Source organism: Syngnathus leptorhynchus, chromosome 9 (assembly GCF_054491065.1).
Source record: "Syngnathus leptorhynchus isolate UIUO chromosome 9, UIUO_Slep, whole genome shotgun sequence".
Classification (NCBI taxonomy): domain Eukaryota; kingdom Metazoa; phylum Chordata; class Actinopteri; order Syngnathiformes; family Syngnathidae; genus Syngnathus; species Syngnathus leptorhynchus.
Window position 1 is genome coordinate 11,576,518 of NC_141203.1, and position 26,394 is coordinate 11,602,911.

Sequence of the window (26,394 nt, forward strand, 5' to 3'; positions counted from 1 at the left end):
CCGTCGGAAAAACTTCACTCAAGCGCCATCCTTTTAGAACTCCTCCAAACTAGGACGAGCAGACAACGGGGTAATTGCTACTAATGAATGCACAGGAAAAAGCAAACGCTGTCATCATTGTCAAGCTTTCTGCTGTACACCACACTGCACGTTTTTTTTTTTTTTTTGCATCTTGCTTCTTTTGAAGGGATCAAAACCAGCATGGAATTGGGCTAAATGTTCTTTGGCGGCTGGAGTGAATGGCTCATCCGAGGTCTTCTCCTCATAGACTGTAAACTGCAGATACGGTCCTCTCCAAACATGACTCATTGAGCATATGCGCTTTTAAACACCCACAAAGCACTAACAAGGGCATAATCGGGCAAAATTGACTTTTTTAATGGCCTGTGTACAAACAGTTGAATTTCTGGAGCGCCTGCCAAGCCATTTCGAGTGAATTAAGCTACTAATTACCGTTTTTTTGTTGTTGTTGTCACGAGCCTATTCCAGAAAATATGTCCAGAGTACGTACGTACAACACACTGAGTTTCTCCGCCCCAATATATATCTCCTTTTTTTTTTTCAAAATTGAAGTCGACAGACTTAAAGTCAAAGTAAAAAGCTGTGGCGGATGAAACGAAAACATAACGTTGGCATTAATTCAAGGGGACAACAGTGAAATGAGCGACCACGCTGGACTAAGTGGACAGGATGTGTCTCCAAGGGTGGGCACGCAACACCCCCACGGGGGGGGGGGGGCTTCTTCCCCCCCCATGTGAAGCTCTCAGTAAATATCAGACCTCAACTCACGCAGGGCCACGCTTTGCTTTGACCAGTCAGCACATCTGCCAGCCCCAATCAACAATGTTTCCACAAGTGAGAAACACACAACAAGGAGATTTCTCGTATTGGTCATAATAGCTGAAGTAACAGTTGAACTCGCGCCCCCCCCCCCCCCCCACACACCCCTCGTTTTATGCTTCAAAGGTTGAAAAACAACAAAATTGCATGTGTCCTGTCTCCTGACAGAGGGTCACTTCAAATTGAAGAAGCCTCAAAGCCATTTAAAATACACATACCAAAGTGCATATTTGTTTTTGCATGAGCAAAAACAAAAAAAAAAACAACCACTTCAATTTATGTCAGCATGTTTAGTGATTAATTTTTTTTGGGAGTGTATCGAGTTTTGCACATGCGTAAATTCCGACATTAAAATTAAAGAAACGTTGATGTGTGTTCTGAGATGAAACAAGTATTATACATATGTGGCTGAGAATTGAGCGTGCTAGCTTAGCATTAGCTTTTCACGTGGGATTGCTAAACGTTAGCGTCGCCTTCTCGCGACCCTCAACCTTGCGTGCATGTAAAAGAAAATCGATTGCCGCTATATTATTACGTTTTTGGAAATAATTTCAGGCTTTTTTTCATGTAGAACTTAAGGTTGGAAGAAAATCAACCCACAGCTGAGTGGAGCCCGTCAAAAAAACGCAAGCCTTACCTGTACTTGCGAATTGACCTTGGCCCGAGTTTGCGATATTTGCTGCTGCCATCAAGTGGTGAAGCTCACTCACTATCAAAACAAAAACGACAAAAAAAAGGTTATTATTCACCATAAATATTTTTTTGAAGTTTGGAATGAATCTTGTAGCTATGCACACATCCAATTTCTTTATCAGCACTTTTTTTTTTTTTTAAACCTCGATATATTTGGATTTAATTATGAACATGTTTTGGGGGGCGTGTTACTTTGGTGTAAAAACTTTGCAAAACCAAAAGTGTATTGTCAGTATTGGCACGCTTGCCAACAATTGCTAATGTAATTTCCTTTCTTTTTTCTTTTATTCCCCCTCCCTTAGGGACGCACGCAGATAATCCCGCCTCGGCACCGGGGTGGGCGTCGTCTAGGCGAGGTGGAGGCGACTAAGCCCCCCTGGGAGAGACGTCACCGAGCTGAGACGCATCATCGACCAGTCTCCGCGAACGCGCGCGCCCACACTCCGCCGCCAGGATCGCTTTCTCCTCCGTACCCCCCCCTCACCCCTCCCCCTCCCTAAATGCGAGATGCTCGGCCAAATGCAATTAAATCAAGCAAAGCCGAGCGAGTGCGCGCGCCTTGTCGGAGAGGAAGCGTTCACTTGCGCCTGCATCCAAGCGGGTTAAAACAAAGTGGGAAGGTCATTTAAAGTGAAGGTAGGAAGGAGGGAGGGAAGGGAGGCTGCGTGGAGTCGGAGCGGAACCGGAGCCGGAGCGAAGCGGAGCATGCTTGCGGAGGAAGAAGAAGGCACCGTCAACTGGCAACATCTGTAAGTTCTCCCCGGGAGATTTCGTCTGCCAGTAAACATGCCGGTGAGAAGAGGACACGTCGCTCCGCAAAACACATTTCTTGGGATAATTATCCGGAAATTCGAGGGGCAGAGTAAGTATCGTTTGGAATTCTTCAATGATGAGAAAATTGTAAGAAATGATGATATTATTGGAATATGAATCAGTTTCGGGATGTTTGACTGTAGTTTTGTCTAAGGTTGAAAGTATTCCCTGAATTATTTGAGAAGACAGCACCTCCAAGGTCAGGGTAGCACTCTCACGTTTTTTTTTTTTTCACCCCGGCAGACCGTAAATTTGTAATAGCCAACGCCAGGGTGGAAAATTGTGCCATCATCTACTGCAACGACGGTTTCTGCGAGATGACGGGCTTCTCCAGGCCGGATATCATGCAGAAGCCGTGCACCTGCGACTTCCTCCACGGAGAGCAGACTGACAAGGAAGCCATAGGCCAGGTGGGCCAGGCTCTAAGTGGGTCTGAGGAGCGCAAGGTGGAGATCACCTACTATCGCAAAGACGGTGAGTGGCTGACCTTTTTGCGCACGTCACGCGACCCTGGCGAGGTCTTCTGTCGGTCGGTCGGACGGACGGACCAGAGTGGGAAACAAGAGGCATGAGGTGTCCCCTGCGAGAGTGATCTGATATTGCCGCTGTTAGCGGAGCGTCGCTATTAAGCCCCGTATCGTTTACTCTCAACCCAAACATTGATGACGTCCTATGAGGGACCATCGATATCACCTAGATAGGCGAGCCCTGGTGACACATGGCTGGTGTCCTTACACAACTTTGGGTACGCAACCAAGCACAGTTATTGAGCCAGGGCACAAAAAAAATAAAAAAAAATAAAAACTGAAAAATGTCAGAAAAGCCCAATTGTGAGCTGGCAAAGATAAATAAACAAATGATATGCCAACAAATAACTTTCTGACACCTGATCTGACCTGATGATTGACACGCCTTCAGTCGCCAATTGGTTGTTTTTCCTCAGGCGTGGTGAATTCTTGTGTATCAAATTAGAGACCAAGAATGGGGCTGATTTTTTTTTTTCATGACTGTCAAGCCTTATTAACTGCTTGGCAAATATAACAAAAGTTTTTTTTTTTTTAATTATTATTTCTATTTTACTTACTAGAATAGAAAAAATGATAATGCTCAGGAGTGTCGGATAGATAGTCATAAAACCAACTGGTCGTTATTTTAGTCGTAGTTTCCGATGATGTGCAACCGCACCGCATCATACCGACAAGCGTACCTAATATTTAGACTCTCCTCACGGCTTCCGTAACCTTCGCAGAGATAAAGCAAGTGTGGTCATCTGAAACTATACAAACAGTGGACTGCAGAAATTACAAATGAATCTCGGAGCATTGTCGCAAGACTTTTTCCAGGGCGCAGTAGTGGAGCGCAACATAACGTATGAAAGTTTCCATTCATGTCCTCGAGAGCTTTGCTGCTGCAATCTGTGAATGGCGGCAGTAGCATCCGTGTGAGAGTATGATTGGATTAGGTTATGTTTTTTTAAATCATTTTTAGCTTTTGGGGAAAAAAAAAATGCCTGAGAAGAGGAAAGAGTTGATGCGTTCATTGTTTGTTTTCCACGACGCTTTTTGAAAGCATTCGTGCTATAAGCCATGTTTGTAGCCAGTAGCTTTATTAGAGCGTGGATCATCTGACTAATCTGTAATATTGCCGTGCATGTGATGGCTCCAGCTCGGGCAGCTTTGCAAAAGACGTTTTGGCTTCAAACGCCGCTCGTCGTTCATTCTCGTCGTATTCCAGACCGCAGCGCTAACGGGGCAGCGCAGAGGCGAATTAATGCGATGTTGCCGCTCAGTGGCACCAATCCGCAGATTGACCACCTCCTGGCGTGTTCTCGCTTGAGCTTTTCTTTTTTTGTGGTCGGCGTGACATAGCCGCATGCTCTTTCATTTGTTTTACGCCTTTCTGTCGACCCCCCCTCAATATTACGATTTAGCATTTCTCACTGTAAGTTTGTAAGTGATGTACAGTATTGGAGCGAAAATGCAGTTATATTTGATTGAATCATACAAAGGCGGCTCTTTTAATTTTTAATTGCGAGTTTGATTAGATTCTAGGCCACGGATACATGTTTAATCTAGCGTCAGCCGCCACCAGGCTTGCCTCTTCCTTGCTCCGTGTTAATCAGGAGGAAAGGAACCCAAGAGCCAGCTGCTCCGCGTAGCAGAAATAGATTGTCTCGGAAACACGCGAGACAATTACGCCAAACGCTCGGGGGGGCCCCGTTTGCGAAGGCGCAAACGTCTCGGTGTTTTTTTTTTTTTTTGACGAGCGGGATTTTCAGGCAACTCGTGCTCAAATCCGCCCACCCCCCCACCCGTCGCTCCAATCCGCCACGCGTGAGCCACGCTCCATCTTAACATCATGCGCTCATGAAGGATAAGAGCCCGGGAAACCTTCAGCGCCGGCTGTCGCTTCGGAATCCTCGGCTTCGACACACAAACTCTTAATACTTGTCGGAGGAGTTGAGACGGCGCATGTGTGCTCATGAATAAAGATGGCGGGGCTGTCAGCTGGCTGACTGGGAATGAGCAGCTTACAGAGCAAATGCATTAAAGCAGTATGGAGGACGGGAGGGGCCTCGGCGGCGGGCCGCTATACTAAAACCCAATCAAAGATTCATGGCGACCCGCCGTATTGACTCGAGTCGGTCGGAACATGGCGGCCGTGTGCCGTGTTTTCCGCTCACAAACGCATTTCCAGCAATCACTTCTCATTCACATCAGTTAATCTTTTTGTAGCCGACCTTCCCCCCCCCCCCTTTACGTCTAATGCTTGTCACGAATCAAAATCACACAGGCACGGCACAAAGCACATCAAACTAGATTAGAGCGCGGACCTCTGCCAAGGACGGGGTGTTAACACGTGAAAAAAAGAAGTTATTTTTATTCGATTTTTTTTCCTTGGCTACTTATTGAACACTTGGGATTGAGCGGTAAACTAGTTGCGCAATGCTAGCACAAGCTACAAAGAACATTTCGCTTAATGATCTCATTGAATGAGCAATTTTTATGATTTGGATTTTTCAAAATGTGTTCCATCAAGTTTGAGGGCCAAAAAAAAGGTCGCAGGCCTTTGTACTGTGCTGCTCAACAATGTCATGGATTAATTGACTCTCAAGTCAGTGATCTCCACGTACTATGGCGATGACATTCTGTAGACACTACATTATTCTCTTTGTTGCAAGATCCTGGACCTGGTGTTGGCTTAAGGTCAAATTACATACTCTTGCTTTAAATGTCAGCGAGTACAGGCTTGCTTTGTGTTGCTCCTTTTTTTTTTATCCGCTCCTCAGTAAGTGCTGTGGGAAATCCTCGGAAAAAACGTGATGTCGGGATTTGACCAAACGACGCGTTATCTGCGGCGACAAAGCCTCGATTCTTTTCGATGAGGAGGCAAAATGTTAAGCCGCTTACGCTTCAAATAAAAAGTAGCATCGGGGACGTCGGAGGCGTACCGAGGGAGGCGACATTTTCCTTTTTTTTTTTTTTTGCTCTGCCTCTCGGCGGATGATCGAGAAAGGCAACCCGAATAGCGAAATAGGCAAAGTTCTCCCAATGACGATGCACAATCAATGAGATAAATGCTTTCCCTTGATGGCCTTATGAAGGTATCGGATTCCACCGGGTGTAATAATACTTTGCGCCGTAGCGAGTCTTAACAAAAGGAAGCTGACACCGAGCAGCGGAGAGAAGTTAAATGGATAATGACTACATAACAGCGGTAGCTTAGCTAACCGCGTCGAATGATCTGGGACATGCGGCAAGCGTAGGTGCACGGTTTCATAGGTGACTTCCCACCGTGGGGGTCGCTCTGCTAGCATGGGGTCGCTACTCGCTGGAAGCACAAGGTGTGCCGAGCCACACTCGCACGCATGCATAAGCTGCAAAAACAGCGCATCTATTTTTCATCAGCCTCTGCCCTCTTTGGTGTCAACCGGTATGTGCTGAATGAAGCACGTACACAGCATTTGGTATTAAGAGGGAATGCGCTAGCAGTAAGACGATTCTAGGCTAGGGGTTGAACCGCTAAAGATGTTGTTGCAGTCTGCTATAATGTCTTGTAGGTCGAAGTCGATTCATTTTGTAAAAGCTTTTATAACATGGACGGGTGGATAGATTGGATAGATGGATGGAGATTAGCTGGCTTGCTAGATAGATAGCTAGATCGAGCTCCTTGCTAACAAGAGCTAGCTAGATAACAAAAGCAGACATTTATTTGGCTAGCAAGACTTGAAGGGATAGTAAATTAGCCAATTTTAGCACCTTTATACCTTTATTAAACTATTTCATGTACAAGAAATTAATTCCATAATAAATGAATTTTTTTGGCACAGACCGCCGGGGGGGGGGGGGGAAATGTCCTATTTTTCTACCGTATCTATCCCCGAAAAAAAAGGGAAAACGAAAATGATTTTCTTTGAGCTTTGGGAAATGTAACAACACGGGTCCTTGGATTTTATTGGCTTGGAATGTTCACCCACAGTTATTTTAATCTTCAGGGATGCTTGTATTGGAGAAAGTAATCTAATATTCCCCTTCATACCATCTGTTTTCTTTCTCCTAATCAGTTTCTACGCACGGATTTAAATTTTTACCATCCATTCCATTTGCCAACAGTTGTGCTAAATTAAGCAGAATAAAAGATAGCGTGGCAAAAATATCACGATTCAATGAATACCACCACAAACCTAATGTGGATTGAACTGCTAGTTATCCCCTCGATGGTTGCGGTGACGCTGATTGAAGATGAAATTAGGCCACTGTGTGAAGCTGCAAGCATGTTGGATATAGCCACAAGGCCCAAAGACTCAATACAAAGTGCTAACTCGCACCCTTCACGCCTCAGGAACATTGCGTATTGACTTAAACTGGACAGCCCTGGACCTAAAACGTCATAATTCATTAAATTAGTCCACTAGCGGGCAACGATCTGCGGTCGGAATGTGTAAAAAAGCCGCGCTCTGGGTCGAAGCGTCGAACAAGAAGACCAATCGGGAAAAAAAAAAAAAAAACAACAACATGGCTCAACATTATTACTCATGTTTCTACCTGAAGCGGATTATTTTATGCAGATTAATATGAGACCACAACGCATCCTAGTCAAATGAGGGAGAATTGAAATGTAAAGCAGAATTCACTCAACTGAAGTGAAGATGTGGCCAGAAATATCTATGGGGGGGGTGGGGGGGGGGAAGAGGTCAATGATATTCATCATATCATACAGCCTGATTAAAAAAAAAGTAAAAAATTCATATAAACTGTAGGAAGCGAGAGCTCAATGCAATATTAAAAAGCAATTCCCAAGTGCATTGCTTATTAATTAAAAGTAGTTACGCCATTATTTGGGCCTGTGAGTCACTGTCGAAAAGATCCCTTCATGTCGCCGCGCTCTTTTAAATAATTGATCGTGGAAATAGAATCAACAGTAATGAAATGTCCATCATGACAAACAAGCCAAGATTTAATATGCAAGTGGGTGGAAACTAAAATACAGTGGAATATTGTTTTGCTTAGTTTGTTGTTTTGCGTGTTGTATTTGTCAGTGAACCTTTCCAGCAGTTGTAAACACAATTAGAGTGCAAAATGAATTGATTATCTCATTACTTTCCGTCCCCGCTGTGCAATGTGCTAATGCAGCGAGCGGCGGTGTCACCCATTAAGAAAAACTATTGAGTTTCAACACTTACACCTCGCCTGCCACATCTGCTGAGGCAATTACAAGTTGACACGTCAGCAATGCTGAGAAGGTTATTATTGATTGCAATAGCAAAGCTTAAATACCAAAGATCCTCACTATATATTGGATATAAAATGTCTACCCACCGTAATTTCAACCATCATTTTTTATGCTATATTAATATCAAGATAAATCAGATGGCATTTAAACAGGGGTGTGTAGACTTTTTAAACCTACCGTAACTAGTCCTAATGTTACGTTGCGACTTGATATTTTATTTATTATTTTTTATGATAAATATTTGTCTATATTTTCTAAATTAGTGCTCAACGATCCGACATGAGGAAAAACCCCCAAAAAGGTTATTTGAGGTTGCCATAGCAACAACCAACCAGCCCGAAATGTGTTATTTTAGGCTGCATAAATTACATACGGTTGCTTTTAAAAATTCAGCTTTTATATTAAATATTCATTCGACATATAGGCCATTAACAAAGTGGCTTAAGCTCAACACTACGAATATTGTGAATGATTCTACAAATGTGATCATGAAAATCCTGAATGAGGGTTAAGAAAAAAAATGAACGCTGACAAACCGTAAGAGACAGAAGAGGCTTTATAATTATTTTTTTTTATAACATTATGAGATCAGATGTACTGCTGATTGTTGAGTTCTCACAGCTCTATTGAGACGACGCATCTCTTTGAAGGCTTTTGGCAGAGATGACATTCAGCGGGACGCCAGATGAGTGGGGGACCCCCCGCCGTTAAGCCTTTGAACAGCACTCTTGTTTCCTCTTCTGGAACGAAAACAAGCAAACAATTTTCATCCAGGCTGCACAATGAAGAAGAAGTATTATTTTATTGTGGGTAATTAGGACTAATACGCCGCAGTCAGCCGTGTTATTGAATCGAAAAGTCAGCCATTTTAGATGGGAAGTGGATGGAAAATATGCTTTTGTTCATAATAAAAAAAATCCATACTAGATGTACGACATATTTATGTTTGACGAATTATTTTCTGTAACCCGTGCGCTGTAATTTGCTTCAACCTTACCTCGAAACTGGAAGTGTTGCTTGAGTTCCATCTTGGTGAATGATGTTGAAACGAGTTGAGGAGCTTCGGTTGGACAAAAGTAGTCCTTTGCCGCCGTCCTATTGACTCTTCGTTGAATTGAGTTGAAGCTGGTCATTGAGAGAAAAGTAGCTCTTTGCCGCCATCTTGGTGCTGTTCAAATGATCTAAGTCCAAGTGAGTTGAGGAGCTTCATTGAGACAAAAGTAGCGCTTCACCACAATTTTGTGGAATCTAGATGAAGGGGGCTTCATTTAGACCAAAAATTGTCTTTTAAAGATCAGGCATGTGAAATATTACAGTTTTCCTTGCGATGCCAATTAAATTGAAATTTGACCCCAAAAAAAATGACGATCCGAAAATACTTTTGTCAGTAGCCCACGCTTTCAAATCACATTATCATGCTGTCAGTGAGGACATCACTTCTGGGAGCTTCCACGGCAAAAAAAATAATAAAAATCCTTCCAACGCAACTCTGGCGTGTAGCGGGAGAGCGAGCTTGTTATATTTAGTCAGACAGCGAGTCTACTGCTAATGAACGCTACTGGCAGGGTGTCTGTTGAGCCCCGAGGAGATTACAGACAACACTGGTGATGTGTGTGTGTGTGTGTGTGTGTGTGTGTGTGTGTGTGTGTGTGTCCTCTTTGGGTCAGAAGAACCAAAAAAAAAAAAAAAAAAACAGAGCGCAGAGACAAAATGTGGCTTTTAAATGAAGCGGTATTGTTTGGAATCCGTCAAATGTATACACGAATTTCCTCTCGCATGAACCCAACTGTGTCACTAGAACAACCACAGCTACGTTGTCGTTTTTTTTTTTTAGGGTCCGCCGATTTGATTGGTGTGATGACACGTCGGCGGGCATCCTTCCGTTCCGGATAGAACGACGGATATTACGGGTTCAAGTCTAAGTTTAGACGGCGGATGCTTTTCTGCTCCACTGCCCGACCTGATGTTCACTCGTGGTGATTGTTGCTCCGAGCGCATTGTAAGCCTTCGTGATTGGCTCCGATCACTTCAGCGCGTGATCAATTCTATTCAACTGAGTTGTATGCTGAATAATGACTACATTTTCTTTTTATTCATAAGGTAGCAAGAAAATATAGATCCATAGGGTTTAAAAGGGGTTAGCTCAGTTTTTTTCTGGTTTATGACATGCAATCGTTGACCTTTAAATCAGATCAAGTTCTCCTCATTTTTTTTATTTTTTTTTGCCTCAAAGATCCACAGGAAACCTTTTTTTTTTTTTTTTTTTTTATAAAAGAAAACGGGTGATGCATGCTCAAGCATTTGGTGTCAGTATTATCCCCTCTCCTTCTTTTTCCCAGGGTCAGACTTCCAGTGTACTATTCATATCATCCCGGTGAAGAACGAAGAAGGTGTGGTGATGATGTTCATCCTGAATTTTGATTACGTTTTGGACGAGGGGAGCGACAACTCCACGGAGAAGATAAGCCCCGCATCGCCCACAAAGTCTGATCAAAGTGAGTATTTGGTCAATTCTCCGCTGTGATATAATCCTGTGACACCTTCACAATATACTAACGGAGGCTAAAAATAAAAATGGAACGTTAAAGGACAAATATGTTTTTGTCATCCTGGTCGTTTGACCTCGGCAAAACAGTGGTAATACATTAATCCGTTTCAGGGTCAAACTGCCGCCATCTAAAGCCGGGAATGAAACGGTATTGATGGGAGGGGGGGGGGGAAAAAAAAACGCTGGTTGTGTTCACTCCCACAACGGCGCAACCGCCCCTTTTCTAGATTTGCGTTGGACTTGCGCCGGGCACAAAAATAGAGCCATGGGTGTCTGTCAATTTTGAAAGGCTCCTCCAATGTCAAGTGGTGAGCCACGGGCGGGGAAATGATCTGCTTACAAAAACGGCTAAGCCCTTGCTGTCAAATGCTGATGACCTCACGTCTGCCCGAATGACGCCTGAAAGGAAATAGAAAATGAAAACGTACAGTGACTTGTGAGAGACCCTGTAGGAAGATGTGAAAACGTTCCCGCAGCTGCTGAACTTTACCTTTATGTTTTGTGTAATTCAGATTTAGTTTGACTAATTTGTGCAACATCAGCGGTATTTGACCTTTGAGGTTCCACCGTGAAATGATCTAATTACTTCTTATTCCGCCCCTTCGGACAACATTAAAAACCATCTTCCCTCATAAGCATAATGAATCTTATACTAAAGTTATTATTACATTTTTTTTTTAAAAATCATTAAACACAACTTAGTGTAATTATTTTGGCTTGCCCTAAAAATATACAGCCTAATCGTACTTTTTAATGATCCTGCATTAATTATTCACAAAACGTGTTACATTATTTATCTTGTTTGTGAGTGTTGTACAAAATAGCTGAAAATTATGCACGCAGGGGAGGAAATGCTCTGCTTTTATGGCCAAATCTTTTTTTTTTTTTAATGACACCATCTCTAAGTGTATGTCTTTCGAGAGTTTCTATAGGCCTGGTTTATTTTGATTTATTTATTTTTGTCTGGATGAATGTCAGGAGGTTTAAATATCAACAAGCCTTCTTTCTTCTGTGACTCAATCTCAGCCATTTTCTTCATTCAGCGTGAAGTCCTCTGGCATTGCGATTGCGAATGTAAACATGCGTGTGAGCAGGCAAAGCTAACATGACTAATCACATTTGATTGCTTGTGAGCCCACTTGAGCAAAGGGGATCTAAGGGTCGGCTTCTGATGCGCTCCCATGTGTTGAGCTGAAGGTGTTTTGTTATTCGCGTTTCACTTTTCGTACTTTTTTGCTAGCTGCATGGATGGATAGCTTATAGCTATATAGTAGTGAGTTTGCTAGCTATAGTTCAATGCTAGCTAGAACTAGATAGCTAGCTGTGGTATTAGGACATATTTCTTGAAACAGAAATATGCTAACGTTTCCAAGTTCCTCAAAATTCCTACAGCATTCAAAGTTTAATTTTGTGGAGCCGGAATTTATCCAAGCCCTTAGCGTTCTAGTCGTATCTGTGCTGGCTGTATACGTCCATTTTCATCTCTACTACAGCCACCATGTAAGATAAAGCAGTGCGGGATTTGTAGACGAGCCGAAACGCTCCACAAATGAGTCTATTAGTGAAGTCCAAGTGTCATCCGTCTTTTTTCGATATCCTCATTAGAGTCGGCTGCCGAGCTGGAGTCGATCCCCGGCTCGCTTTGAGCGAGAGGCGATGACTAAAAGAGCAAAAATATTTATTGCTTTGAAAGCAAGGATGAGAATATTTGTTGTTGTGGTGAATGGTGTTCTCCCTTTACATTCCTGCGCTCAATAGAAAGCAAAAGCATTCGACGCCTCTTTCACAAGCAACAAGGGCATCGTCGTAAGCTAAAGATCCCAAATCCAAGCTGATGAATGACTTTGTATTGTTCCTTCAAACCACCACCGTTAAGGGAGCCACGACCGGCGCGACCCGGCAGGTGGTTCATCACAGCCGAGAAAAATCTATAATTCTCTCTCCGGGAGTTTCCGAGCTCTGTTAGACGCTTTCAGAGGTGGTGACATCAGCGTGTTTAGGGTATGGAAACAGATGGAAAGCTATTATTTATGTATGGAAGGAGGATGCTGAGAGAGGGGCGCCTCACAAAAGGTTCACTTTCATCCCTGCGCTAATCGATTGTTAATGAGTCAAAAGGTTTCGCTTGGAAAGGCCGGCAAAAATTCGCATACCTGACTTGTATTAGCATAAAAAAAAAAAATTCCGAGTCCCTGAATGAACACGACTTGACTGTTCTCAGGTTTACGCTGTTAACTACCTAATATAAAACCACGTAATATTTTTCAGGTCATAAAAAGGCTTTGTTTTCGTAAAACCAGTTTCACCCCCTTCCATCAAAACGCCGCCGCCGCGGTTTCTCGTAACTTAACGCTGTAAATTTCCGCCCGCTTTCAGGGAGTCGATTTTTCCGCTTCCGCCAGGCTGCCTTGAGCCTGATGAATACCAACAAGCAATCGCTTCCGCAAGAGGACCCAGATGCCGTGATGGTGGACTCGCCTAAAGACAACGAGGTTGCCCTGCAGAGCTTCCCCTCGCCCACCAAGAGCATGTGCAGTCCGATGGAAGCCAACGACACCCACGCCCTCATCAGCTCCAGCCACCACTCTTCTCCAACCAGCGTGGCGGCCGAACCCCTCGACCATTCGTCCCCCAAACTACCGTGGGAGAAGATATACCAGACGGAGGTGCACCAGTCCTCTACATCCTTATCCAATACCTTCCCGAGAGGAAGCATTACGAGCATGAGACGGGCGTCCTCTGTCCATGAGATCGAAGGCTACAGCTCCAGTTCCAAAAGCATATTCAGGGACCGTCATCCAAACGAAGGTATGCTTGCTAGAACGTCGGTCTGTCCCGTACAGAACCGATGACAGACAACGCGGTTCTTAATCGGCAGGTCCGTTTAACCACGTCAAGTCCAGCCTGCTGGGCTCCACGTCGGATTCCAACATCAACAAGTACAGCACCATCAACAAGATCCCCCTGATCGCGCTCACCTTCTCCGAAGGCATCGACAAGAAAACTCACTCCCCTCCCACGTCGGAGAAGACCATCATAGCGCCAAAGGTCAAAGACAGGACACACAACGTCACGGAGAAAGTCACGCAGGTGAGCCATCATTTACAATGTGGTATTTTTGATGGCCAAAGCCCCTCGAGAACTAGTTTCGAAAAAGCTCTTCCATGGTAAGTCAGTGCCTACGGCTTAGCGGCGCTTTGTTTGCGAGCTTGGGATGCTGCCAAAGCCCCAGCGGTGGAGCTGTGACATTCACAAAGAGAGAGAGAGAGAGAGAGAGAGAGAGAGGGGTCGTTCCTGGAAAGCACAGGAAGAATAATGAGTTGGAGAAAAGTTGGTTTGGTTCTCATCTTATTTCGGAGCTTTAGGCGAGGTTAATAGAGAAAAGTCCAATGTAATAAAACCGACTTTGCACGTTAAACCCAAAGCCTACAGACAGACGACCTTGAATTAAAAAGATATAGAAGACGAGATGAATGGACAGAAAAGGGGGGGGGCATGGAAATTGGTGTTTCATTGAACGTTTTTTTGATCAAAAATGTTGACAACCTCTGACATGTATTGTAGAAATCAAAAAAATAATGTTTTGAATTAATTTATTTTTTTTATAGTGTGTTTCTCGTGCATTTTTGATTGACATTGTGTCTTTTAGCACAACCAATGACAAATAACCACGTGGAAGCGAGCAAACTTAAAAAGAACTATCACCCTCACGCTCCATTTTTGAAGGATGCGAAAGCACAAAGATGGAAGGTCTGCTCGATGTCATCTGGGGAAAGCGTTTCGACTCAAACAACACGCATCCCTCATGTATAAATGAGCAAAGCATCATCGTGATTAAACGCTCTTCGTCCCCGTTGACCTCGGTTTAGTGTTCGGGGACGGCGTCGAGACATGAGCGCCCATCTTGAGTCTCTTGTATAATTCATGGCTTCAACATCGGGGAAATGTGCAGTGACTAGAAAGACCCCGTTGCTGCCCACAGCTTCGCCTTTTTTTTTTTTTTATGGCACAGGAGTCGTCGTCTTTGTCATCCACGGCTTGTTAGGCCAAAAACCCGCGGATGACACAGGACACTGAATAATTTACGATCCAGTCAGAATGGATTCGTGTGAGGAAATGAAAACGAAAGTTTTGGTCTCACTCGCTCTACTAAAGTTATGAAATTTTTTTCACGTTGTCGAGCGCGTACATCGCATTGTTGTCGCTAATTCCGCGTAGAAGGCTTCATCGCTCACATTGGCTTTTTCCTCATTGATCTATTTGTCAAGAGTCTCTGAGGGAGGACAATTAGGCAAAGAAGAATTACCCGAGCGTGCAATTTCACTTTTAATTAACGTGTATTACACCACGCAAACGCATTGCTTCCCTTTTTTTTGTGTAAGTCAGCGCTTCTCAAAGCCAAGTCCCTGATCCACAAAAATATCTGTAATAAATTATAATGTCGTATCGTTGAAGAAAGGTGCCGACGGTATAAATCATATGTGGAACGATCAATCTAATAAGTAAAAGCTTTGATGGTTTTTGACGTGTAGTTGAATAAATTTGACTTCCTCGCGTGAGTAAATTGGAGATATTTTTAGAACGAAAATATATTACGAAAAGGATATAAAAGGCATATTTTGATTTGATTTGTCACACAGTCAGTCCTCTATCATCAATTGTTGAATTGGGGAGTTTGGAAAAAAGTCAAATTATTTTTTGATATTTATGAGGGGTTACTGAAGTAATTTTTGTACTGCTCATCTAAAAATAGATCCATTCAAAGTCTTCCGCATCTCCTCTAGGTCTTGTCACTGGGCGCTGACGTTCTTCCGGAATACAAGCTACAGACGAACCGTATCGACAAGTTCACCATCCTGCATTACAGCCCGTTCAAAGCGGTGTGGGACTGGTTGATCTTGCTACTGGTCATCTACACGGCCATCCTCACGCCTTACTCCGCCGCCTTCCTCCTCAACGACCAAGAGGAGCAGAGGAGGCGCAAATGCGGCTACTCCTGCAGCCCTCTGAACGTGGTGGATCTGATCGTGGACATCATGTTCATCATCGACATCCTCATCAACTTCAGGACCACGTACGTCAACCAGAACGAGGAGGTGGTCAGCCACGCCGCCAAGATAGCCATCCATTACTTTAAAGGCTGGTTCCTAATAGACATGGTGGCGGCCATCCCCTTTGACTTGCTGATCTTCGGTTCAGGATCGGATGAGGTTTGTTATCTCTTCACTTTATTTATTGATTAACCAGTTTTTGGTTGGGTTTTTTTTTCAAAAGGGACGAGATTATTACGGCATCGGTCATCCCTGCCCAGTCATCTCTTTATCGAGTCCAGACTTGGGCACCCAGGCCACTACTTAAAGCCTAAGTCTTTCTGTCTCAGCAATGGAAGGATTACTTTAAATTGCATGTTGTTGTTTTTTTTTTTTTTTTTTTTTGAATGGTCCTCATTCTCGAATCCATTTACAAGGATTAATGGCTTACCAAATGGCAATCATTGATGCATTTATGTGACGAGGGGGGCCAACAGAGCCGTGTGCACAGCTTACATGCAGATGTTAGATAGTCATTGGTCGGCTGGCAGCCAGGCCCGCCAGCTTGTTTGATGGCTCTGGATTCACTTCAGTGCTTGATCGTGCTTTGCGGGCACTCCATTACACCAGAAAAGCTCCCGATTATAAACCATAATCATCTTTTTTTTTTTTTTCGGAGCACTGCCGTCACCGCTACTGCTGAGTCAGCGATGCGAGTCTTTGTAAATCTCAATTGCGGTGTTTTACTTTGCACACCTAAAGAAAATGGAGTGTCCGTCTTGCGGTGCACGGCGGCGGCGGCGGCGGGCGAGCGAAGCAATCATTTGACGGTTAATGCAAGCGGATAGTGTCATCCCGCTATCCGTTTTCTATACAGCTCATTCGCACTTGGGTCACGGGTGAGATGGAGCCTTTCCTGGCTGACATTCACACTCGCTCGTTGTTCTGGAACGCTAATGATATTCGTGCGGGATGCAACCTTGCCGCAAAATTTCGCGAGTACACTCCGCTAAAAAGGTGTCGTCATCTGAAAGAAGCATTTTGAGTTATCTTTTCAATTGGCTAGGAACACGGTAGAAGATTTTCATTGTTTATATCTATCTATTTATAGACACACTTGAAATATTTGTCAGACCAAAATAAATACTTAAAAAAAAAAAAAAGCTAACTAAAATGTTAGTCAATGGCGGCGAATGAGTTCATTCTCAAAGATGAATACAATGGTGATTTTTGCTGTAGTTGCAGTTCTATTGAGTGAGCTTCATAAACATAAAATGTATTCTCAGTTTAGTATTTGTACATTTTCTGTCATCAGCAAAAAGGCTTTTTTAATTTGACTTATTTGGTTAGCTATTGTTCTCTAACTACAACGTCCTTGTTTGAAAATAACCCAAAGTCTTGCCCCAAGTCAGCTGGGACAGGTTCCAGCTCCACTATCTGCCTCCCTCATGAGGCCAAGCGTTATTAAAAAGGGATATATGAAGCTGTTTATGTTTGTCCCATTGGACATACACAAAGAAAGTGAGGAGCTCTTCAGAGACTACATTACGTAATCCCTGTGCAGATAAACGTGACTGAACTCGTTACATCTGTCGCGGCTTAACTTAAATTGTATAGTGTAGCTGTGCTGAGTCCTGACTAGTACAAAAAAAAAAAAAAAAAACAAGCAATAATTCCAAATGCACACAAACTCCGGTCAGAATAAATCCGCTGTGTACGATACGCTACGCCCAGCGTATTCCGTGTTGGTTTACGAGAATAAAACAACCTCGGTCTAATTTAGTTTTGCAGAGCCCCCGCAAATGCCCTCGCTGCATTTTCTCTGAATTATCTCACAGCTAATGTTTGCATAATGACAATACGCGAGTCGGTAACGCTCGCGACGCATTACGACTCTCGGCGGCAACAAAAGTCAGCACAATGCGCCGCGGCCAAATGAATAGATTGTGGCACGTAGTCACGTTCGGCTTGTTTATCGACTCTCTCGGGAAATGGCTTCTCCGTAGTCAGCACATCACCGAACCTTGTGACATTATTACACTAGAGACAGTTGACCCTCGCTATATCATCACATTCATTGTTATATAAAATGTAGTCGAATAATCGGATGACGACTCAGCTAACCGTCGATATGTGTTTAGACCACCACCCTGATCGGCCTGCTGAAGACGGCGAGGTTGCTCCGTCTGGTTCGAGTGGCCAGGAAGCTGGACCGCTACTCGGAGTACGGCGCCGCCGTGCTGATGCTTTTGATGTGCATCTTCGCCCTCATCGCCCACTGGTTGGCTTGCATTTGGTACGCCATCGGTAATGTGGAAAAGCCTTACTTGGAGCACAAGATCGGCTGGCTGGACAATCTGGGAGTGTCCATCGGGAAGAAATACAACTACAGCGATCCCAACTCCGGTCCGTCCATTAAGGACAAGTACGTCACGGCGCTTTACTTCACCTTCAGCAGTTTAACCAGCGTGGGATTCGGCAACGTTTCGCCCAACACAAATTCGGAGAAGATCTTTTCCATTTGCGTCATGCTGATCGGATGTGAGTACGTCGACCGGCGGGCGTCGTAAGTAAAGCGCCGAGTCGTTTCCGCTAAATTCAAAGCGCCGTCCTGTCCGTATTTCAGCCCTTATGTACGCCAGCATCTTTGGAAACGTCTCGGCCATCATCCAGAGGTTGTACTCGGGCACGGCACGCTACCACGCGCAAATGTTACGGGTCAAAGAGTTCATCCGTTTTCATCAGATACCCAATCCGCTGAGGCAGAGGCTGGAGGAGTATTTCCAGCACTCCTGGGCCTACACCAACGGCATCGACATGAACACGGTAAATAAACGACGGGCAAAAAGCCATCGCAATGATATATGCGCAAATCTAAAGGCCGAGTGTTTTTTTTCCCTCTTGTCATCTTTACATTGCTGACTTGATGTCTTTTGTTTGGCGAGAGCAGGAGGTGCGTATTACATTTTATTATCTTGTCTAATTCAACAGCCAAGTGGGTCACTGTGTCAAACTGCCCCCCCCCAACGAGAAACAAGTGGGGGGGGGGGCGTACAGGTGGAGCTCAAGTGTCTTCATGTCATGCTATCGTATTGGCTCAATGCTCCAAAAACATTTTTACCGCCACATATTTGGATTGAACAAATGTGCTCAAACCACCGATAATTATCTTTAACAATTAAAGTTATCCACCTATGCGATGAGACACTAATCATCCATACAAAACATTTTTTTTCTTCTCTCATTTGTCAATCACAAAGCACTTCCCAGGGACTATGGATTGATTGGTCTAAATTGGGCACTCATTTCCTCCCCACAGGTGCTCAAAGGTTTTCCGGAGTGCCTGCAGGCAGATATTTGTCTTCATCTCAATAATAATCTCCTGCACAACTGCAAAGTGTTCCAAGGAGCCACCAAAGGCTGCCTGAGGGCCTTGGCTATGCACTTCAAGACCACTCACGCCCCACCCGGAGACACTCTGGTCCACAGCGGCGACGTACTCACCGCCCTCTACTTCCTCTCCCGCGGGTCTATTGAGATCTTGAAAGATGACATTGTGGTGGCCATTTTGGGTAAATTGCATCTCTTGTTTTTTTGGGGGTTTTTTTTTTTTTATTGTCTCCAGCAAAATGATCCCGAATTGTATTAGCGTCAAACGCGGTAAGTAGCGGAAGACGTATGACTTATGTCCCATCCCGGGCAAATGTTTTTTGGTTGACATTTCACGGTGCACTAAGTGCATTAGGGATGCATTGGCAGGCATCCACATTGGTGATCAACTCACTGGCCATATTATGTAATAACTGCATAATCTGCCCAGATCCTCCGTACAAGAGGCTAGTGCTGTCATTCACACACATTTGGAGGCTCCGTGTGTGTTATTATCTTTGTCAAGCTTTGCTTCTATTGAATTGCCAAGCGGGTATGCAGAATCATAAAATTCATGTCAATTATAGGAAGCAGGAAAAGGGTTCGGTTTGAATTTTCCACAGATGGAACAAAGGTCTTTTTTTTTTTTTTAATTGTTGCTTTTAAAAGGCCTCACGTCAACACATATTTGACAGACGGCACCCGCGCCGCTTCTGCCCTCTGGCCGACAGGCGTGCGGTGCCAAAAGCGAGGCGCTGGCATTTCTATTAAGTGGATCCGTAAAAGGTTGTTAAAAGAGCACGGGCAACTGTCGGCGGATTCTTGACAGCACGGGAAGATGGGGGGGGATTATCCTTTTCCCCAAAAAAATAAAAATACACAATTTTCATCCCAGTTGAATTTGTGTAACATTACATGACCGCGTATTACACAAGGTCTAATAAAGCCTTTCATGGACGAGGCAAAGCCAGGTGAGCTCGGATTAAAAAGGCATTTGTCCATGAGATGAATGCGCTCCAAAACCAAACGTGACACAATGAGGCTTAAGCGCGGGCTGCTGAATCACACGGATTCGTGATTAACATCGCCACGGAAAAATGCCACCCATCCCATTGATCAGGCAACTTTGAGTACGACATACGGCCTGATGCCGCCGCCAACTTGCTTGATCAGCAACGCTTTGCTCCATTTCTTGAGAAGCTGCATTTTAGCACAATGCCACATTTGAGCTATGAGGCTCGCCCGCAGCCAAACGAGCAAAAAAAAAAAAAAAAAAAAAGTCTGTACATTGTGCCCCCGGGCGCAGGTGTATAATAACATCTTCAACTCTGCCCCCCCCCCTAGCAGTTCATTTGCTACTGATTTACAGTAGATCAACTTCCACTGCAGAAATTCCATCATTAGGTGCTTTTCTGTGCTCGTTCATGCACGAGACCAAGAAATCATTTTGGACTAACTGGATAGAAAAGTCTCAAAAGAGCTGTATCTGTATATTTGTGCTTCATTGCACTACAGAGTACCGTCCATCCGTCTCATTTTCTACAATGCTTGTCCTTACTACTGTACTGTGGGGGTCACAAGTACAATGGAGCTTAAAGCCAGCTGACTTTGGAAGGGCGAGGCAGGGTACACTCTAGATTCGGGGAAGGGGGGGGGGGGGACAGTGCCCCCCCCTTTAGCACTGTCAGTGGTTCTAAAGCGGCCATGGCAACAAATGGAAAATGCATTTTTGAGGTATAGGCATAAACAAATATATGACTTTCAGCAATTATATTCACGTTATGTTATGTTATGTTATGTTATGTTATGTTATGTTATGTTATGACAGTAATACCAAATTAGACACATAGCATAAAATGCAACATCAAAAGAGAGCTCCACATACTGAAATGGTCTTTTGTGTGCGTGTTTGTTACAACCAGGGAAAAACGACATTTTTGGTGAAATGATCCATCTATTTGCCAAACCTGGAAAGTCCAACGCTGACGTTCGGGCTCTGAGTTACTGTGACCTGAGCACCATCCAACGGGAAGACCTTTTGGAAGTGTTGGATATGTATCCAGAGTTTGCGGACTACTTCTTTGCCAACCTGGAGCTGACCTTCAATCTCAGAGATGAGTCTGCAAAGGTAGAAGAGAATGTTAAGATGGCAGCGACAGCTACTTTGACATGAGCCAAAAGTCGGCTTGTTTTTTTCAAGATGAGTATAATGCCTCAAACCGAATCGTTCCACTTGAAAATGTCCTTGAATCGTATCACACATTATGTCATCATCACCCTAGTATATAAATTTTTGTGAGCTTCACATGTGCGCTAACAGAAGTGGAGAAACTTGGTCGGGCCAGATGGTGATGTCGTACAGTTGAAGCAGGGACCGCATGTCCCCCCCCCCCCCCCTCACTATGCCTGCTGGGTAAAATCTTGCTCCAAAGGGAGTTGCGTGTCTATATGCGTTGGTGACTCGGATCCACAGATGAAGGGGCACGCATTTAAGAGAAGCACATTGCTTTGGTGTTAGCATGCTAGCCTTCTTGATTTGTCAACCGTTTGGCGCCTAACAGGACGAACCCCAATAACTTTTATGAACGTACCGTTTGACTATCAAATAATCAATCAATACATTAAAACAACATTAAATCAATGCCGTTGTATGCTTGTTAGCTACAGTGGCTTTTGCTCTTAGCCTGTGTTTTTCTGTCAACAAATCTTGTCTGAGATTGGGAGACAAATGATACAGGAAAATATTTATGTATTTGCAGCCCCCGAGTCCCGAGGGCTGCGACTCGGACGGTGAGGGCACCAGGAGCATGAAAAGAAGGATTTCTTTCACACCCGAGCCACCCAAAGGTAAGTCTTCGAAAGAGAATCAATACACGACAACAACAACATGGCCAATCATGCTTAATGGACAAGCGTTGTTATTTACTGTTCTCCAGTGGAACTCAATGAAGTCAGTCCAGAAGTGGAAAGTGGGAGGGAGTCAAATCTGTGCCTAAAGAGATGTTCCCAAGTTCGGGGTCCCTCGACACCCAGCAGCCCTGTTCTCGACTCTAATCTTCTCGGACACAACGAGGTCACAGACGGCTTGAGGAGAAGTCCATCTTTTCAAGGTAACGCTTTAGAGGGGAGGGAGTAACGGGAATGACTCTTTCTTGAAATAGCGGGAGTGGTGGTGGTACCTGGGGTTTGTTATGTGAGCCCGCTATGCAAAGAATCCAATTATGTCTTTCTACGGTACGATTGCGTAACGTATTCCACCCGCATCGAAAGTGGTCCAGGCAGTAAGCGCCGCGCTCTAACGATCCGAGGCGCTGCAAATAGCGTCTGCAACCGGACACCGCCACCGAGGAAAGCATCAAAGAAATCCCTTTGAAAGGCTGACACGCTCGGCCAGAGCGCTTTGATGCACCTGTTGAGCGGCGTGGCCTCCGTATGCGACACCTCCACGACAACGTTTGGCGAGCTCGGCGGTTCAAACATACGTATCGGAGTGGCTAACATCTCGTGCTGTCACTTCTACATCTACAACTAGTGTTTTCCCCCGGATAAGGCTTCCTTGCATTGTTCCTTTCACTTGCTCGGTGGATGTTGAAGCGGCGTGAAGACAAAAGCACAATGCGGCCGGGACGCACGACAAGAGAAAGAGCTCGCCTCGTATCTTTACGGCTCATCGCGCTAGTACAAAGCCACCTGCGCTCGCAGATAGACAAACCAAATACGAGCGGTCGATTTATTTTTTTTTTTTTTTGAATTTCGAAAAAGGGCTCCCGACACACGTGATTGTAAAGCGACGGTAACGACACCAGGTGTCCGGCCGCGATAACGACGGTGTTCGTTTGCCTCGTGATTCCACCGGGACAAAAAAAAACTGATGAATTACGACAAAGAGCTTCCCACTCAGCAATCCTTTTTGAGATTAATGGCGGGCTATTTTAACAAGCAGGTATTTTGTTGTTGTTGTGTTTTTGGTGTGTGATGGCGCACATGTATGGGTATAAAGAATGCATGTTGCTTTTTTTTGTGCTCTCTGCAGATCTGTGCTGTGATAAATGGGTGTGCAAGAAGCCCGCCGACTACCTGGATGAGTCAGCAGCACACTTCCACGAGCTGAGAGGAGATGATAATTCGGCTAGTGAGCTTACCTACGGAGAGGTGGAACAGCGCCTAAATCAATTGCAGGAGCATTTGAACAGGTTATTTTTTTTTTTTTTTAGGGGTGGGGGATTAATCCATTAGTTTGATGATCGCTTTGGCTCACTATATTGGTCATGATAGTGGTACTTGGAGAGCAATTTTCTCATTCTGTTTTTATTTATTTTTAGGTAGTAAAAAGTTTAAGAAGCACTGATAATAGATTTTTTTTTTTTTTTACCCACATCAGTGCAATATTCTGCCAGAGCACCTTAAAGCACTTTTAATAGGTCGTAAATACCGGAGGCTGTTTAATAAGATTCAAGAATTTCTGGGGGGGGGGGGCATAAGGCAAACGGTCAGAGCATTTTGAAAGTTTTCTGGAAGAGTACTTAAAAATAAAAATCATGATTATTATTTTTATTCATAGTCCAGGCCAACTACTCATGCACTGTGTGTCGATGCTAATGATGAATTATTTTAAAAGAATAAAAAGTCACCTCCCACACAAATGAAAGTAAGCTGCACTTACACCAAGATCCCTGCCAGGATTTCTCTCGTTTTGCTCAAACAAATATAGAACGTGGAGGAAGAAAATCTACCTGGCAAGGGAAATTGTTGGACTTAATATAGTGTAGGTGGGAATTAGAGCCATACAATCTTAACACATCCACAACACACAACAATGAATTGGTAAAACATTTTTTTGACAAACACGTATTACAATGCGTGAACAGATGTAGTTTTGATGTCATATTCAGAACAACGTAACTGCAGCCAGCAGGAAGCCAGAAAGTCACACACAAATCAACAGCAGGAGGTATTTTGGGCTGGGGAATGACACTGGCATCAGCACCACGTGTCTGGCTCATTTTAGTTTGGCACAAAAAAAGTCATGTAATATTCTACAATATAACCTAGCCCATTTTTTCCCCTTATATGACCTGGCCGGATGAGATTTTTTGTAGTTTTGGACAACAAGTATAGCATAAAATGCACTTTTATTATTTTGTGGCATGCATTATTGATTACAACTTTCAAGCAGATGACTTTTTAATGATTAAATGTAGTCATAGTTACATTCATGGAAAGAATGGACTTATTCACAGTAAACAATAGATTCACACCTCCCATACATAAACTAATGATCACCATGGGTAAAAAACACAATTGTTTCCATAACACAAGCCTCTGTCGACTGCCATGGATCAAGTGCCCCCTCTAGTGGTCAGGAAAATATTTTTTTCCAGTTTAGTCTCCATGGTGTCTAATCTATCCATTTATTATCTTGTCATTGCATGACTACCACAAAATATGTTTAATATTTAACCAGCGATTGGTAAGCTTAACAGTGTCTGACCATTCAAGACGTGGTAAATATTTTGCTTACCTTCAGGTTTCAAACTTTGCATGTTGCTCGTGTCTTTGTCACGAGTTGGTCAAAAAGACAATTCCAGATTTTCGGCTGGTCTGGTGTTTCTTTCATCCGTTTTTGGCTCTCACACGCAAAGCTAGAAAATAAAAAAAAAAGTGGTGATTAGTCATTGCAATTATCTCCATAAATCGTGATTAATTCAACTTAAATCTAGTCACAACATATGTCTATTGATAGATAAGAATTTGAATTTCCCTTTCAACCGTGCTAAGTATCTTTAAACCTTTGAAATTGTTAGCTGTGAATATTTGCTTCCTTATCCGCTGTATTCCTTCAAAGTAAAACAGTCCGTTTTTCCAGGTTGGAGTCCCAGCTAACGTCCGACATTCAGACCATCCTGCAGCTGCTGCAGAGACAACCCGCGTTGGGTCCTCCAGCTTACAGCACTGTGACGGCCAGTCCAGACTATCGCGGATCTGCCGTGAAGATTCAGCCCGCTGCCTTGACAGCGAGCCATTTTTTCAGCCATACGCAAAGTCAAGTAAGTGAAGACAGAGTGTCAAAGTCAAATTAGCACCATGATGATGATGATGATTGACTGGCCACCTTCTCCTTCCTGGGATTATTTGATAGTTGACATTTACTCCGTGCCATCGTTAACCTTCAGTGTATCATCTCCGTTCTCCCACCCAGGGTCCTAACCACAAAGTAAAGAGGGCCTTCCGAGAATCCAAAGACTCAACGCCGAGCTTGGCCAGCTTGAAGGTGCCAGTTGAGGACAACCTTTCAACGTTGCTTTTACAAAGACAAGCGGAACAGCAACAACAGCGACAAGAGATTAGCAGGGTGCAACAGTCCACGTTGATCCTAATTCCGACATCGTCCTCGTCTTCGCCTCCTTCCGACTGCAACCTCAACGCCACTGGACTCCACAGACCCGACTCAGACCCAGAACTACAGAGACCATAAACCTCTCAACATTTGTGTTCAAACCTCTGGGTGAAAATGCTGTAATTACATAGTAGACACTTTTTATCAGCATGCTGCAACAGACAAATATATATTTCTTGATTTGCAGTTGCTTAGTAGGATATATTTAATGTGGTTTTTTTTTTTTTCTTCTCATGCATTTGGATGAAATACTATTGTTGGTATAAATATGTATTTTCAATGTAAAAGCACTCAGAGAGCGCATAGCACCAACAAGGCCACTATAGAGCACCGACAGCCGTTCTGTTTTATGCAAAATCTCACACATATGGTAGTGTACATTATGTCTGGACGGACAAAAAGAAATATCAAAAATATGCTGGCGTTTTGAACCATAAAAGGTCATAATTAAACATCGCTTGAGAAATGGAAAAGCTAGTAGAATAGGACTGACACGCAATGACATATTCACCAGCAGTCACCTCCTCCAAGCTCTTCAATTTAGTGAGATTTTGAACAAAACAAAAAACAAAAAATTGTGTACTGTTAAGTATTTTTAAAAAGATCTTTTTTTTTTGGCTCTTTCTATAAATGAATGTGATGAAAATCTAATTGCCTAATTGGTTTGAAATGAGCCGATATATGGATGGAAAGGAGAAAATGTGTTTTTAGCACAACATTTTCTGGGATATGTAATTTGGTAGAGTAGATATATATATATATAAAAAAAAATCTACACTTCCTTGTTCAATTTCCAGGTTTTGGTGAGAAATCATTTCAAAACCTTTTCCGCCATGAACCAGTCCCCAATACCCCGTAAAACTCAATAGATTTTTTTTTTTTTAATCTATTCAAGAGTGGACGTAAAAACAAACAAAAATTAAACAACTGCATAAGTGTGCACACCCTTTTGGAACAAGGATTGTGGCTGT

General features: G+C 43.7%; 1 protein-coding gene and 1 long non-coding RNA gene across 4 annotated transcripts in view; one reads left to right on the top strand and one right to left on the bottom strand.

The window, feature by feature from the left end:
- Positions 1-26,394, bottom strand: part of LOC147051214 (uncharacterized) — a 101,173-nt gene that overhangs the window by 57,166 nt on the left and 17,613 nt on the right. For both annotated transcript variants that reach the window (XR_015067296.1, XR_015067295.1), the window contains exons 8-10: positions 24,548-24,668; positions 20,994-21,146; positions 1,478-1,549 (exon numbers count right to left, since the gene is read on the bottom strand). This is a non-coding gene — a long non-coding RNA (uncharacterized LOC147051214). The remainder of the gene's footprint in view (positions 1-1,477; positions 1,550-20,993; positions 21,147-24,547; positions 24,669-26,394) is intronic.
- Positions 2,320-25,617, top strand: kcnh7b (potassium channel, voltage gated eag related subfamily H, member 7b). 2 transcript variants are annotated; one of them, XM_085920922.1, is made up of 16 exons: positions 2,320-2,395; positions 2,590-2,820; positions 10,419-10,574; positions 13,004-13,435; positions 13,506-13,717; positions 15,412-15,837; positions 17,799-18,198; positions 18,284-18,483; positions 18,608-18,610; positions 18,977-19,229; positions 20,949-21,154; positions 21,786-21,873; positions 21,963-22,136; positions 23,060-23,219; positions 24,893-25,073; positions 25,226-25,617. In XM_085920922.1, the coding sequence occupies exons 1-16, from the start codon at positions 2,320-2,322 to the stop codon at positions 25,499-25,501; spliced, it is 3,474 nt and encodes a 1,157-aa protein (XP_085777048.1). In that variant the 3' UTR covers positions 25,502-25,617. The 2 variants fall into 2 exon arrangements, with proteins under 2 accessions (XP_085777048.1, XP_085777047.1); XM_085920921.1 differs by lacking the exon at positions 18,608-18,610.

What these genes read in the sequence shown, in the direction of transcription:
- kcnh7b (XM_085920922.1), top strand. Translation starts at nt 2,320, where the DNA reads ATGCCGGTGAGAAGAGGACACGTCGCTCCGCAAAACACATTTCTTGGG. An exon ending in CACCTACTATCGCAAAGACG is followed by an intron (nt 2,821 to 10,418) that starts GTGAGTGGCTGA and finishes TCTTTTTCCCAG; the next exon opens with GGTCAGACTTCCAGTGTACT. An exon ending in GGACCGTCATCCAAACGAAG is followed by an intron (nt 13,436 to 13,505) that starts GTATGCTTGCTA and finishes CTTAATCGGCAG; the next exon opens with GTCCGTTTAACCACGTCAAG.